The 15480-nt window shown below is 45.2% G+C and overlaps 1 protein-coding gene and 1 non-coding gene across 10 annotated transcripts in view; both read right to left on the minus strand.

Annotated features, from left to right (window-relative positions):
• Nucleotides 1-15480, minus strand: part of LOC121594317 (serine/threonine-protein kinase mig-15) — a 49468-nt gene that overhangs the window by 10646 nt on the left and 23342 nt on the right. For 2 of the 9 annotated variants that reach the window (XM_041917441.1, XM_041917433.1), the window contains exons 4-11: nt 6640-7084; nt 6312-6554; nt 6130-6241; nt 5841-6057; nt 5516-5746; nt 4299-4319; nt 2247-2653; nt 993-1215 (exon numbers count right to left, since the gene is read on the minus strand). In XM_041917441.1, the coding sequence (XP_041773375.1) occupies nt 993-1215; nt 2247-2653; nt 4299-4319; nt 5516-5746; nt 5841-6057; nt 6130-6241; nt 6312-6554; nt 6640-7084 (1899 nt within the window). The remainder of the gene's footprint in view (nt 1-992; nt 1216-2246; nt 2654-4298; nt 4320-5515; nt 5747-5840; nt 6058-6129; nt 6242-6311; nt 6555-6639; nt 7085-15480) is intronic. The other 7 variants (XM_041917434.1, XM_041917442.1, XM_041917437.1 and 4 more) reach the window with 6 other exon arrangements.
• On the minus strand, nt 9744-9816 carry Trnav-aac. The gene has a single exon. It is a non-coding gene; the product is annotated as a tRNA-Val (tRNA).

Below are 15480 nucleotides of genomic sequence, written 5' to 3' on the forward strand. Positions count from 1 at the left end.
TCAAAAGGTGAAATGATAGAAAAGAAGTTCAATTTACTAAACAGTTCACGGTTTGCAGTTCGAAATTTTTCCACTTTAGATTCAAAATCTAACCACACATAAACGCGCGCGCGCGCGGTTGGTGGTATCGACAGGTAGAAAGAGAAAAAAGAGAAAGAGAATGGAACGTATCATAAGACAGATACTAAGCTACAGTGTGTGTGTGAGAGAGAGTTTCTGAATAAATGTATTAACAATTAACATTTTTTAACAATGATGTTCGCTTTCAATAAACATATCGACTCAATGGAACTCAATCAACTCAACAATGAAACAACTGACGAGGAGATATAAAGACAGAAATAGGATGTTGTGTAAGTGTGTGGATGCAATTGAGAAAAATGACAATGCAGTACGAACAGATACATGAGCGCTAGACTGCAGCAATTGGGGACGATTTTGAATGAAAACTTAAGGAAGAAAACATTGATTTTGGTAAAGAACACAACTTCACCGAATTGTTAACAGTTTCAAAAAAAAAAAAAATACCGACAACAAAAAACGCAAACAAAAACGAAAGCTATTAAAAGCTGTAAACAAAAGATAAGTTGTGTACATCTTCTTTCGTATAAAACATAGAATACACACAAGCATAAGACAATTCACAGTTTGATAAAACAAATATACAAAAAAATAAACTAATCAAACGGATCGTAGAATAACCAAGTCACACATAGTTATTGATAAAAAAGAAACAATATACGAGTCCGATTAAGAGCTGCAAAATAAAAACTAGCACACTCCTGACGATGATGGTAATAGAGATGAAGAAAGTGCAAGAAGACAAACCGGAACAACTTTACACGAGTATGTATAAAAATAATACTAAAACACAACGCAGATATGTAGAGGAGGAAGGTAAAGAACAGAAGTAAATAAGACAATACCGTAAATGAGTAAACAAAAACAAATGGCTAATTGATGAAAAGATGCACAGTGTTTTGGCCACTTACCCGCTTGATGAGTGTCCCGTCGCCCTGCGCGTCATCGTCGTCCGGCGTTGGTGGTAGTGGTCGGTTCGGGGGTCCACCACCGCCGCCGCCCGGTGGCGACAGGACACTGGCTCCGCTGGCACCGCCGCCACCGCCGCCCGCCGGCGTACTCGACGACGACTGATTGTTCTGGTCGGATTCGGCGAGCACTCCCAAGCCACCCGTCCTATAGGAAAATTCGGGACTGAACATAACGGAAATCCAAACCAAACGAGGGAAAACAAAAAAAAAACGGAAGAAAAACGGGGAAGGACAGAGAGGCGAAAAACAAAACCAAGGAAAGAAGAAAAACGAAAGAATGGGAAATGGTAACGCAAAAAAGATGGCAGAAATAATGAAACGAGATGGGATGAAAAGATGATAACATGAAGGTGAGTTTAAGTAACAGTTAAGCAAATAGCAAATTTACGAAATAATTAATCGCGATCAATTCAAACAGGAAACAAAGGTTATAGGAAATTGTAGAAAACAGGTAAAAAGTAAAACACAACAGATACAAATATGAAAAGTAAAGGAAGCGAGTAGAGTAGGGTGAAAGATAGACATAACAATGATATATGGTTAGTGATGAGCGATGGTCGTAATGTGTTTTGGTTGTTGTTTATATTAACTGCCTGATGAGAAACTAAGCCTTAATGCTCTCTGCAATGCTGTGGTGGTCATATCATTGCACTGCACACTTCCAATAGAACGGTAAGTTAAGCTGTTTTTGTAAAATTTGACAGTCTGACGGTTGTAGCGAAGAAAACTATTTTCGAAGCCGAAATTAAAATAAAAAGATTTAAATCAATCATGAATTACAACATTTATCCATTAGTAGGTACAAAAAGGGGAATAAATCATAGTTAGATCGACACTGAAGGCTACCTTTAAGGCAAATATGCCCCACAATATGCTATTACAATACAATATAATGTACAATATCAGTATAAAACTGTCAAAGATCAAAAGGCTATAGTAATTATTAGGCAATTATTGTTAATTTCAAGATCCTAAATATACAAAACGAACAGGAAGTAGTGTAGTGCAATGGCATAAACCTCATAGCATAAGCGCATGTTTTGAAATAAAACGTATATAGAATTTCCTTTTGATTTTCGCCTTCCCTCCAAACATACACACGCGCGCGCACGCTCGCACAAAGCAACCGAAGCTTCGCTCCGTGATAAATCACTCACACACCACACACGCCAGCGTCAGACAGCGCATACTTACAGTGGCATCGGTGGATCGCTGGCCAGAAGCGTGCCGTCGTTTCGTGTTCGGCCGTTCGGTTCCTCTGGTTCCGAGTCCGAGTCGGAGCTTTCGATCGGATCGAGCGGATTGATCGGTTGCGGATGATGGTTATTGTTATTGATGTTGCCACTAACGCCACTGCCGCCGCCGGCCCCATTGCTGCTGTTATTGTTGCCGTTCGGTGCGATGGCGGGCGCCTTGCCGACGCCGCTGGCACCAACCCCACCTGCACTGACCTGCTGTTGCTGCTGTTGCGATCCGGGCACGGGCGGTCCGGGCTGGGGCCGATTGTTCCGCGGCGGTGCCTCCGGCTGCGCTTGCTGCGACTGCTGCGGGGGGGAGGAGACGCCCAGTTCGTTTAGTTGTGCGGCCAACATGTCCAGTTCCTTTTTTTTTTTTTTTTTGGGGCATGTGCCGGGGTTAGCCAGGCCAGGTAAGGAAATGTTTGGGGATTTGGGGTTTGCGGTTTGTGGTTCGAGGTGGTTCGAGGTTGTTGGGACCCCCGTTTGAGCCCGTTTGAGGCCGAGTGGGAGTCACAACCACAGGTGTGTGTGAGTGGGGTTTTTTAGGGATTACAAAGTGCCGAAAGGGATTGCGGGAAGTGGGATGTGAATTCGTCGCACCAAAGGTTGGAACGTTGTACAGTAATAAGGATTGTAGTGTTTTTTTTTGTCATTGTCATAATTATTATTGCCAAAAGAGTGGCAAACAGGACGACGTACGAGTAAGAGAAATTCAAGAATCAAGAACCATTGAGAACAATTGTTTGAATCCGTGCCGCGATGCGTTCAACAAATGACACGCAAACCGGGCCAAACAGGGACACATAAGGGTAAGGGAGTTGGGGAAGAAAAATGAAACAAAAAAAGGGTGTAGAGAAAAATCACCGATTAATATTGATTGCATGTGGAAGTGCTTACGATGCTTTTTGTTGGTGTGATTAACAACTAAAGACTTTCAATTAGAAGTTTGTTCGAGCAAATAATTCACTCGATACCAATTTCGTTAAAGCACATCAGTGGTCAGCCAAAAACAGGAAGCACCGAAAATCGGTATAAATGATAGAGGAGCAACATAGAATTGCAAGCATTCAAAAACTAAAGATTGACACATCAAACTTCAATCACAATCAAAAAAATGGTTTAATATTGTTAAAACAGTTTGTTAATTCATAGCATAGCAGCGATTTCATTACACTCGCAATCACTTGTCATTATCGAAAGCAGCAGATGCAATGCATGCTGATCCGTCGAACTAGTTTTTAATGTTTACACGCTTATGATTAACACATCACACACATAACATAGGTTAACTCTCGCTTGGTTGTGTTAAAATTGGAACAAAAAAAAAAGAGTAAGCGTTTTAAAACCGAGGAAGGATTAGGTAAATTATTAGAAAGTATAGTTAATAGACATTGCCATTGTTAGCGGATTATCTTCTGTCGAAGATGCATCGTTCATTTTGCTCAAAGTGATTCTTTTCATCTCGTCTTATCTCGTGCTTGCTAGTCGTATGCTCATAAGCAAGTCAGTTTGCATGCGTAAGGATATAATTGCATAAATATGTCTTACTGTTGTTCATTTTTTATAGAAACGGGATAGTTCTTGAGCGTAATTTAATTTGTTTTTGTGTCCTCAAAACGTTTAGTGCATTCTGATCGTACATTTTGTGAGTTATTGAACAACAATTGTCTATGAAAGTCGTATATTTTCCACTTGCTTGTTTTAGTGGCAAGATGTCGTGCGTCCGATTTAACGTAAATCAATATAGTCCATACATCAAGTTAAGTAACACGCAACACAAAGCGAGACTAGCACAAACATAGAAAACATAGAAAGGCTGGCCTTGCAGAACAAGCCGGAAGAACAGGGACTTAGGCGTAGTAACAAAAGCGTTCACAAAGCCCGGAAGGAGGAGCTCTCTTAAGGTAAACACTAAACAGGGCAATAACAACAGTGCAATAAGGAAAGGATAGAAGCTTTATGCGACAATAGGGAGATAGAGTAAAAGCGAAAAATGACCATAGCTTACCTCAGGTCGTCTCGGTGGCAGCTGTAGTAGTAGTGCGGGACGTAGTAGTAGTAGGCGCGGTCCGGTAAGGGAAAGAACAGAGCCAAAATACACCATAGAGAAAGGGTTCGCAACCGCACAGCACCGTCAGCGCAGCAAAACGGTACAAACGAATCATGCCGCGATCAACATCAACAACAACGAGAACGCAGCAGCATACACAGCAACAATAGCGCAGGAATGGTAGGAAAGGCGATGAGGGTGGTGTAAGATCATCGTTATTTCAAATCAATCGTATGTACAGTACAGCCCGCCGGGGCGAGAATCGGATTCCGATCGGTTGCGTTTTGTGTGGTATTGTATGGTTGCAGGTGTGTGTGTGTACATCGGTGGTGTACGTGTGTTGAGAAAACAAATAAATAGAGTTTAGTGACATGTAGCATAACATAAAAAAACGTGTGCAGACAAAAATCATACACAGAGTGGTTTGGTTGGTTTCGTTCTCCCTTCGCAAGAAATTGTGTTTCGTAGTTAAAGTGTCCACAGTGTTACAAATGGGGTTTGTGAGGGAGTGTGTGCTAATTGCAGTGCAACATGAACAGTGCAGTTTTGTGTGAGAAGATCAATTTTACATCCAGCGTGTGAAGGGCGTATTGTGCTGAATACGCCGCATTATTTGCAAAACAATCGAAAGGAAATTAATAAACGTAGACATAAACAAACATAAAATTTTGATGGATTGGTGTGTTTTGCAAATCGCGGTTCTATATGTACAAAGATACTGTGCTATTTCGTGAGCAGAGCGAACTAGGTCTTTGGAAACAAACAACAACAACAGGAATATCACATGAAGCTAAACCATAACAACGGCAACGATGGTGGTTACCGTTTAACATAAACGCTAGAATTTGCTAAACATTTAAAGACTGCGTTTTGAGCAGCGAAACGATAAACAGGAAAGCAACAAACGACTAACGTGACGCTACACACAGATAAGAAGCTAACATACATAGGAGAGAACATTGTAACAGTGTGGAGAAGTTGGTCTACGGTGCCCTAAGCGTCCGACAGTATATGTTCCGTCAAAGTTCCGTTTTTCGTTTTGTTCAGTAGTACGATCGTATTGCTGTGGGTACGATCCGCTCCCCAAGCACACGATATCTGTCCGATGTCCATGCTCATCTGTTCATATGAGTCAGCCTTGCACAGTGTACAGGGGTCGCGCGTCCGCTACTTACCACTGGTTTGAAGAAGTTTTGCTGATTGCGCGCCGGTTGCTGCGGCGTCTGTGACGATGGCTGTTGCGGCTGGGAGGACGAGCCGCTGCCACTGCGCGGTGTCGGTGGCAGAGGTCGGTTGGCGTTGCTGTTGGCCGGCGGGTCCGGCACCACTATGAGACGCTGGGGCAGCTGCGGTCTCGACGGTGGACCCGGTTCCTCCACCGGTTGCGGTTTACTTCGCTCGTCACGCTGCAGCAACATGGCACAAAAAAAAGTGAGAAAACATTGTACGATCAGACACGAGTGCATTAAAACCAACGATGAAGGACCGGTCTCCTCTTACAGGTTGTGGTTTCTGATTGCGATTCGGTGGCTGCTGCTGTTCGGCGTTCTGCATTCGGCCCTCCTGTATCTGGTGGAACGTACGCCGCAGCGTATCGTTGCCCGGCGCCTGTATGATGGACGACGGCTCGCCGGCCGTTTGGCCGTCGTCGTCGTCGTTTTCTGATCCGGAGTAACGATAGTCGTCGCGTTCCTTCTCCTGCTTACGCTTCTTACACCTAAAAATGAAAGAAAAAGAAAGGGTTTTTAAATGGAGGTTCAGAAACGCGACGGCGCGCATCCTTTTGTACCTATCGATATGATCTTTAAGCTGTATTCTAACTTGTCTTTCTGTTGGTTGCTCTTTGATGAAGGGATGCTTCAGTAACTGCTCCGTGTAAGGCCGTTGGTGGTAGTCTTTCACTGCAAATGTATCAACCCGCACGCATGATTAGCAACAATTCGCGGGACATCCTCTGCTCGGCCCACTTACCCAGCACCGTATCGATGAAGCTGTGGAACTTCTTCGACCATTTCTTCGACTTCATGCGCGGTGGCGGATTGCGCGGGATTAAGAAGAGCGCACGCATCGGATGGAGATCGCACAGCGGTGGCTGCGACTCTGCCATCTCGAGCGCGGTAATACCTAGTGACCAGAGATCGGACCGGTTGTCGTACGTCGCGTCCCGGTTTTCATCACAAGCTATGACTTCCGGTGCCATCCAGTAGGGTGTACCTGCGGGTGGAAAGCGCAAAAGATAAGAAATTGTTAGTTACATTCTCACACACTCTATTCATCGCCACATCTCCTCGCCACCTACCGATGAACGTGTTCCGCCGGCCGATGGTTTTGTCCAGCTGGGCCGAGACACCGAAATCGACCAGCTTCACCTCGGCATTGTCGGTCAGCAGCACGTTCTGGCCCTTGATGTCGCGGTGTATCACCTTGTTCGTGTGCAGGTAGCTCAGACCGCGCAGAATCTCGCGACAGATGTACGCGATCCACTCCTCCTTCAGGCTCTGGCCCTTGGTCGATTTGACCAGATCGGTGACGGAACCGGCCCCGCAGTACTCCATCACCAGCCAGAGCTGGTCGTCCTTGCCGGCGGGCGTCTTTTTGATAAATGCACCATAGTACGTGGCAATGTTGCGATGGTTGGAATATTTCTTTAATACGTTGATCTCCAGTTTGATTTCCTCCTCCTCCTCCTCGGTGACGTCCATCACCTTAATGGCAGCGAGTTGTCCAGTCTTTGTGTGGCGACCCTGTTGAGAAATGACGAGAGGAGCAAAAAAAGGAAGGTTAGAATGGGCGAATGGCGAGTCAGTTAAACTTAAGTTAAAATCTTCAACATTCGTAGGTGGTTTACCACGTTTACCTTTTAACATCAATTTTTTTTCCTCAAAAACAGAACCTTATTGCAGCCAAAAAAAAAAACAAACCTCCCGCAGCGAACGCCCAACTGGGTGGACGGTTTATGTTACAAATTCACACCATTTAAGGGGTGACGGACCCATCGTCTCCGGTTGCTTACCAGAAATGCTACGACACAAAAAAAAAAATGCAACCTCAAAAGAGTGCCCCCAAACCACGTGATGTGTGGGCGTCATAGGGAAACCAACACACCACACTTGCTCCACCATCGGACTAGGTCACACACTGCACATGTTCCCATAGCCACAAAACCCTTGCGCTCTTGATTGAAGCTGCCATGGGTCGGGGATCGACCCACACCGATGATCCCTTAATGTCTCATTAGCGCCCTCCTCCGCACGATACGGTGAGGAAAAGGGGCAGTCACACGCAAAACGTGAGATTTTGTGGTTTTTTCTCCCTCCTCGTTCGATCGCCCACGTACACACACGATTATTAATATCGATAGAAGGAAGAAAAAATGCATGCGGCTCTATTGACACCAGAGGACTGCCGCTGTTGACTGTATCGAGGCAATATTTTTGAGGTTCCAGGATCAAATAACGCCTACAGCTTTTCTTCTGTGTGGGTGTCGTTTGCCAGATGGCCGTCAGGAGGGAATTTATTTTTGGATTGCTTTTTTAACCTTGCAGGGGCGACACACGTGGCGAAAGCTTAGACGTGGTTGTAAAATATTGTAATCATGTGCCTATCGGTTAATAAACGTGATTAAGCATGACTGATTGTAGGATTAAAAAGAAATGACGTTCGATGTTTTTCTTTGTATTCAAGAAACATTCAATCAGTGTCTGCAAGCATTCAATATATACTTAAAATTAAACGTTCAAATTGAACTCGCTATCAAACCGTTTAAATTAAACAATAATTGGGACTGCAACCATCGTAACCCATATTTAACCTTTTCCATCTTAAGAAGAGTGTACCGGAAATGCTGGTTTTTGCAAGTTCCGCTCCACCACCATCAACAATAGAAGAGAGGAACTCGGGCAAAGTGTTCCAGTCGTTTTGAAAATCAACAGACGCGATATAGAAAGAACCTACTTCCCGTGCGGCAAAAGCTTGTACGGGAATGCCCGCCTCGTCTCTCAGCGCTGCCCCGTGGCCTAGACGAAGGGCGAAAATGCACATGCACAGAGCACACAAGAGGTGCACTTGATTCCAAAGCCCACGGGGAGGTGCAGTATGCGCTTCATGTGGAACACGATCGTGTCGGGACGTGGCGCAGAGAGCAGGAGTGCAGACAGATTTGAAGTGCAGGGAGGAGGAGCTTGTGCCCCTAGCACAAACATTCCATCCATTTCGCTTCTTTAAAGAGGAAACATTTAATTATGCGCGTTCGAGAAAGAGAGAGAGAGAGCGACAGGACGGGCAGCTTGAAGTTTAATTCAATTTACTTCAATATCAATTTTCGCGCTCGACGCGACCTCCGGATGCGACTGGAGGTGGGGGGGGGGGGGGGGGGGGTAAAAGCAGCAAAACCCTGGAGAGCACACAGCCAAGAAGGATCACGTGTGTCGATATGGAAGGCATACGGCAAAAGGTGAATAATTCAGCCAAGCGTGGTGGTCTCGCCATAGAAAGGCAAACAGCCGAGCGATTCTGGCTCAATGAAGAGCGAGGCCTGCTGCTGAAAGAGCACAAACGCGGGAAACGATTTGGAGGAATCTAAACGCGCACCAAAGTACGGCACGGGTACGGCTGTCAGCATGCAGCAAATGCATGCAACACAAGAGTGCAAATCGTTTGGATAATCCATTTAAACACTTTCGGCGGCTGTGGTGGAAGCAATTTAGGCTGCACTGTGCCTTCGAACTTGATTTCCTACGCTTTAATGGACAATCTTTCTCATTAAATCTAAGGTTTTTTTCATTTACAAAGGAGTACACGCAGTGTTAGAGTGTATAAAACGCACACGGAGCCGAAACAACTAAGCTCAGAGAGTCTATTGGGAATGGTGTTTTGGAATGGCGAAAAGGAAAAACAGGCTCCTGCTCTCCCGTCGTCATGAACAACGTGCGGTGCCAGCAGTGTGTTGAAGGATAATACACTCGATAAGTCGTCGTCAAAGGCCCACGCACATACACAACACTTGTTGCACACCTCGAAGGCGTTGGCATTTCTCTCGGTGGGCGTCTTGGCCTGCCTCTGCGCCTGCTGCTGCTGCTGCTGCTGTTGTGCGTCCCACGCAAAAACTGTGCGATAATTTGCATAATCGCTGGTGCTTAGTGGAGTCGTACGCAGTAGTGCGCAGTATCTAAGCAACAAACAGTCTGACCACATATTGTGAGGGATTGAAATAATATTCAGAAAAATATTTGATTATAGAAAACAACCCATTTCAGTATTTTTGTACGTTCATTTAATACGTTGAGAAATAAAAAATTGTTTTATTTGGCTCAAAGGCTCAACAATTCAACAAACCAGCATACAAATTACTTTGAAAACGTTATATTCATTAGGTTGTGAGCAGATGAAAAAAAAACACTCGCATGTTTCCGCCCGGGATCGAACCGGGGGCCTTCCGCGTGTTAGGCGGATGTGATAACCACTACACCACGGAAACTGCTATACCAACCGCCAACTGCACTTGCACCAGCTTCTACGAAATAAGGTCAGTGTGAGCTACGAAACGTTCACTCGAGCAGACTTAGGGCTCCCTACCACCACCACGAACGAACGAACGAACGGGCGGCCGATTTGAAGGAAAAGCTTCAAACATTGATCTATAAAAAGCAACACGGCAAACAGCAGCCCCACCACCGGCCAACTTGGCTATCCTTTCACCGGCACACGCAAGCGATACACGGCTTTATTCATTCATGAATGGTGCGGCCCTGCTTGGGTGGGGTGGATACAGTGAAAGGTCTGGGCCAAATGGACCGATGGATGGACCGATGCCAAACAAGCTCTGTGTCGCCGGCTGTGATTGGGGCGCCGGCGATGTGTTGAGCTTGGTGGAAAATAATTCCAACGAAAATTAGCCCATATTCCACGGCGACGACAGCCGTGTGTCCAACCACGCCCCGCCTGACAATGAAATGTTTCCTTTGGGACGTAGCGCCATCATGTTGCTCGTCCTGCAAAACAAAGGGGCTTCTGTGCAATGAAGATGGCGAGGCGGTTTCCAATTTTGGAACGCCGTAAGCCCGATGTCACCGTGGCGATAGACAACATTGTTTGGAAAATGATGCTGACAGCGCAAATGGAGTTAGTTGGAAGCGTGCGTGCGTCCCCGTGCGTGGGTCTGCGCTCTCTGATAGCAGGACATTTCATTATTGACGTGGAAAACATATTTTTGGGAAACTCGGCTCAAAATAGCATCCGTTGCCATCATCACGGCCAACCAAAAAGCTGTGGACGACCACAAAACAATAGCAAAAAGAAACGATTTTCCCTTCAATGCTCATCTTTATCCTCATCACTCAAAGTACAACGAAAGAAAAGAGGCAACATTAAAATGTACATTAAAAATAAAAATCATCTACTTGTTCGTAACATCGGCCCATAATACACCACACCACCGAAAAGTGCGTTATTTTAATGACTTCTTTGTACGTTGTTGTTGTTAGTATGGTTGCGCACTGCTTCTTTCTCCTCGCTTCACTCTCTAATCACTTTGGCAGTATTTTAATGAAGGTTTAATGTCCCCTCGGGGTGGCGCCGGCGTCGAGCGCGCTTATTAGCAGGCGCGTCGCCGCCGCCGCCGCCCGCCCACAGACAAAAAGGCGATGGCGCATACACGCACGATCACGGGCAAAGATGAATGCATATCCGCGACTGGGTGCGCACCACACGCAGCACAGAGTAGTGGTGGTGGTGGTGGTGTATAATTTTATTACCAATAGAAATCCGCACAGTGTTTTTCATTTTCCGCGGAGCACTCTCTCTCGTGCGTACAACAATTGCAAAGTGTAGTTTTGTTGGCGGTGATTACGGTTTGGTTGGTTTGGAGAAGAGGCACCAAACAAACAAACAAAGAGACCTGGAAAAAGTGAAATCTTACACAGTGTGCGCGCCTCCTTTGCTCTTCTCGCGCTGTCTGTCCCTAAATCTCTCACGAGGGCGCACCGCAACCAACCGCAAGCCAGCAATTAGAAGCGTAAGTAAACGCAAAGCGGCACGGTTTAATTATGCGCCGGTTGAAGCGAAGGGAAAAGAGATGCACAAACTTACAGTGGTGATGTTTATTCAATGAAGCTCCCCCCGCTCGCTGGTGGTTTCATTCTTCTTTCATATTCCACTGACATTAAAAAGTAAAAGCCCAATGACAATCAACCGCGAGGAGCTACGGCGATTGAAGGCGGCAACGTAACTATAGCAGGCAAACACGGTAATACTGCTTGCGCTTGTGGGAATGTGCATCCATTTTTGTTACATTGTAGGAGGGTTTTCCATGTTCATTTTCGTTTGTTATGGTGTTCAACAGACGCAAAAAGTAAGTTGAAATAAATCCTCAAAACAATTTGTGTGCGACGTTTCTTTGGAAAACGTTCATGGGACAGCCCCATGGAACTGAGGAAAATGCATCGTGACGCGTCTGTCCACCATGTCCTGTTTCCCAGTGAGTAATAACGTCATTGCTAACCTTCAAATTCTTCTCGTAGTTACTCTTTGTAGCGCGAGGTGTGTGTTACTGAGAGCAATTTGTCAAACTTTTCAGGATATTCCCCATGTAAAAATACATTCTTTATTGGATGCATTTCGTACGTCGAGGAAGGTTATATGCAATTACGGGTGGAGTGTAGTGCTTTGTCCGGTAGATGAATATATTGCTTTGTGAACATACATTTGCGGGACTTTCCCGTTTCGTGAGACATTGCAAACATGGTAGAAACTTGTTTTTAACAAGATCTGTAGCTCTGCTGCGCCCTTGTCTTACGTAGAGTAAGGAAACATTTATTGACTGTTTGCAATCCTAGAAGTTGTAAAATCTATGCAAAAAGACACTGCAAAACAGTCACAACAAAATAAGATAATGTCAGACATTCTTTTGGAACTGGTAATGAGCTCTCTGGAACGCAGCAACGACGACTCTGATTCAACTCCTCTTATTATTAATCTGATTCCGACTCCAGCATATGTGGAATCACTAGCTCCACCCGGAATCGGAATCGTTTGGAGTTAGAATTGTCGACAGTCGAGCGTTATCAAAATCAAACTGGAGACGGAGCCCGAGACCGGTGTCACTTGAAGTCGGCCAGTGTCGAGCCGGGACTTCATTCTTTGTCTTATGATATGCGCGTACATTTTAGTAACGAAGTTTTTGTTACTAAAACTATACTTAGCGACGATAGCAATGCTTTACGACATCATCCTTGCACCAGCAGTCTCCGGAATCGACACGACCCGACTCGACACTCGGGACGATTCCGACTTCTACTGACTTGCGTCGACACCGGTCGATTCCGGTTCCGACCGACTCCGGCCGACTCCGGACGACTCCAGATGACTCGGACTCCGAATCAGGAGTACTCCGATTTCGGATGACTAAGACTCCAGACGGCTCTGGAGGTCTACGTACGATTCCGGGCAATTCCGGACGGCACCAGAAAATGTTGGTCGAACTACCTTCTGGAGTCGGATCCAAAATTCCGGAGTCGACTCCAGATTTCCGCCAACTTTATCCATCACTACAATGGACATTGATCAGTAACTTTTATCGGAGAAAAGATCTCTATATTCCCACGCAATCGCTTACAGCCCCATACGTAAAATCCACCTAAAAAACCAACTCACAAAACAAAGAATATAATGAAATGCTCGCCACCCAGAAGAAAAACAGGGCACAATATCTAACATTGCCAGCTTGTTATATTCACACACACAAAAAAACAGAACCCCACTTCAACCGGACCACTAATCACTCCCAACAGCGCCGCTGTGTGTGACCTTCCTTGAACGATCGACCATTCGGTCAAGATTTCCCTGTGCGGCGGCGTCGCGCGGTGCTAGAAAGTGCAATCTACAATTTTTGAGTCATTTCCAAATCCATCTAAACCAGCCACCATTTTCGTCTCGCCCCGCGTAAGATTTGGAAAATCTCGACATTTCAACTCCACTCCACTCGAGGCACACATAATGGGGGTAGTAAGCAGAGCGCAATAGCTTGTGTTGCTGGCGAGAATAACGTCCTCCACCATCATCACAACACCCCAGTGTGTAACCCGGGCATAACGGCAACAAGCCGAGTTAGGACTGGGTGCTGGGCGCCTCAACGAAGGCGTGAATAGCGTTTCCGATCATTATGCTTAATTTTATTCCGGGGCCGACGCCGCAGCCGCAGAGGAAAACTTTTTCGAGTGGAGAAAATCAGTTTTCATTTCGTCCACAGCACTAGCCGTGGCGTGCTGCATAGAAAGGAGCGAAAGAGATGCAAAAACAGAGAAACAAACAAGGGTGGCCGTGTGAGGCGGCGATGGCGGAGTTTTGGCGAGTCGCTTCTACTCTCCCCTCCGTTTGGGGCGGCCAAATTGAATGGAAAGGAGAGAGCAAAAAAAAACGAGGCATCGGCGCAAACATTAGCGATAATATTACATTCACCACACCCCCCCTCCCCCCCCACCCATTGGGTTTGGGTGTGGCATACTGGCACTGACTTTGAAGCAGACGAGTGGGGAAGATGGATAATGATGGGGGTAAGGCCAGCGCCAAAGAAGCCATCGAACATCGATTATATGCAATTAGACACATTAGACTGCTGACCCCTTGCCGGCCGGCCGGCCGGGCGGAACTTTTTCTTTCTTTGGCGCTTGGTTTTGAATCCATGTTGCAAAAATTAGGTGAGAAGCGATTCGATTTGTGGCATCGTTACATCGTTTGCCGCCCCGTTTGTACCACTTGCAGCGAATGATGATGATCACGTGGAATGGAGATTTAAGGTCACGGTAGAGAGGTTAGTTTCGTAAGAAAAAGCAAGGCTCACGATGCGTTTCCATTCGGTCATCTTGCAAGCGATCAAATTCGCCGAAAAAGACACATCATTATTTAGTAGAATTACATTTGGATTGCTCATCCAGGCGAACATGACTTGATTGAGTGTGATATGAACGTGCCACTCCCGTGAAGAACGATCGCTCTATACTCTGCTCCAGCAGCTAAACGGGAATGAAATTTGCTCTCCCAACCGTTCCGAATGGCAGCGCAATTGACCCTTTCCCATCCGTCGTCTTCGGGGCACACAGCGAATGGTAATGTATGTACGTATCACCACGTTGATTGATTCAGTAATATTTTGTTTCATTTTTGCCTGCCGTTTTCTTCGTTGATTGCCTTTTCTTCGGTGCGGCCATGTAGGATGGCGCATGTCATAAAGCACGCCGTACGAGAGCCCACACCAACGCCAGATAGAAGCTGGCAAAGGAAGGTTGTGTGTGTGTGTAACCTCTGGGGTCAGTATTGTAATTGAATAAATAAATTGAATCATTATCCTGGTTGCGTACGATACACAGAGCTGGGCAACCAGAGAGTGGGTCATATGCCGAATGGTGAATAGTGACAAGATATAAAAAAAATTGGCCGTGTGGTTACAGTTGGCAATATTTGCAGGGTTTACCGAATCATTTTTTGCGATGTATGCTACTTATTTTAGCGTCAACGCAATGGATTTTACCTACAGCTTCATAATTGTAGTGTGCAAACAACAAAAATTTCTCAAGTTTAATATGATTTTCGACACTTTGAGTTTGTATAGTGCAAAGAGTGAAGAAACGGTGGTTAGGATTGTACTCATTTTCCAGCGAAATATTCATTGTTGAGAATAATATGATAAAGAGGTGTACAACATGTTTGAGATCAAGTTGATGGTTTATTTTTTTCTATTAAACCATTGTCCGGTTCTTTAACAAGCAGAAACAGTATAGCTACGCTATACACTGGACAAAATCATTCCACGTAGGACAACTGTCAAACAAAATTGAATTGAATTGAACTATTAAGATATTGTCAGGTGTGAACTTTTTTTTAAGCCAGTAAAAACACATGGCAGTTATCAAAATACATTTCGTAAGCGCTACACATCGGAATACCGTAAAATTACTCAGAAAACCCCTGTATTTGTACAATGTTTCAATGCTAACAAGTCATGCTTTGCAAAAAAGGTTGTACCAGATAATAGATTTCTAATAGGTTTAAGATAATTTAAAGATAAGCAAATGAAGCAAGTAAATCATAGTGTAATTTTCTTAAATAAAATATAAATTTACACAAAAAACATCTGCGTACGATTATC

This window comes from Anopheles merus, chromosome 2L (assembly GCF_017562075.2).
Source record: "Anopheles merus strain MAF chromosome 2L, AmerM5.1, whole genome shotgun sequence".
Classification (NCBI taxonomy): Eukaryota; Metazoa; Arthropoda; class Insecta; order Diptera; family Culicidae; genus Anopheles; species Anopheles merus.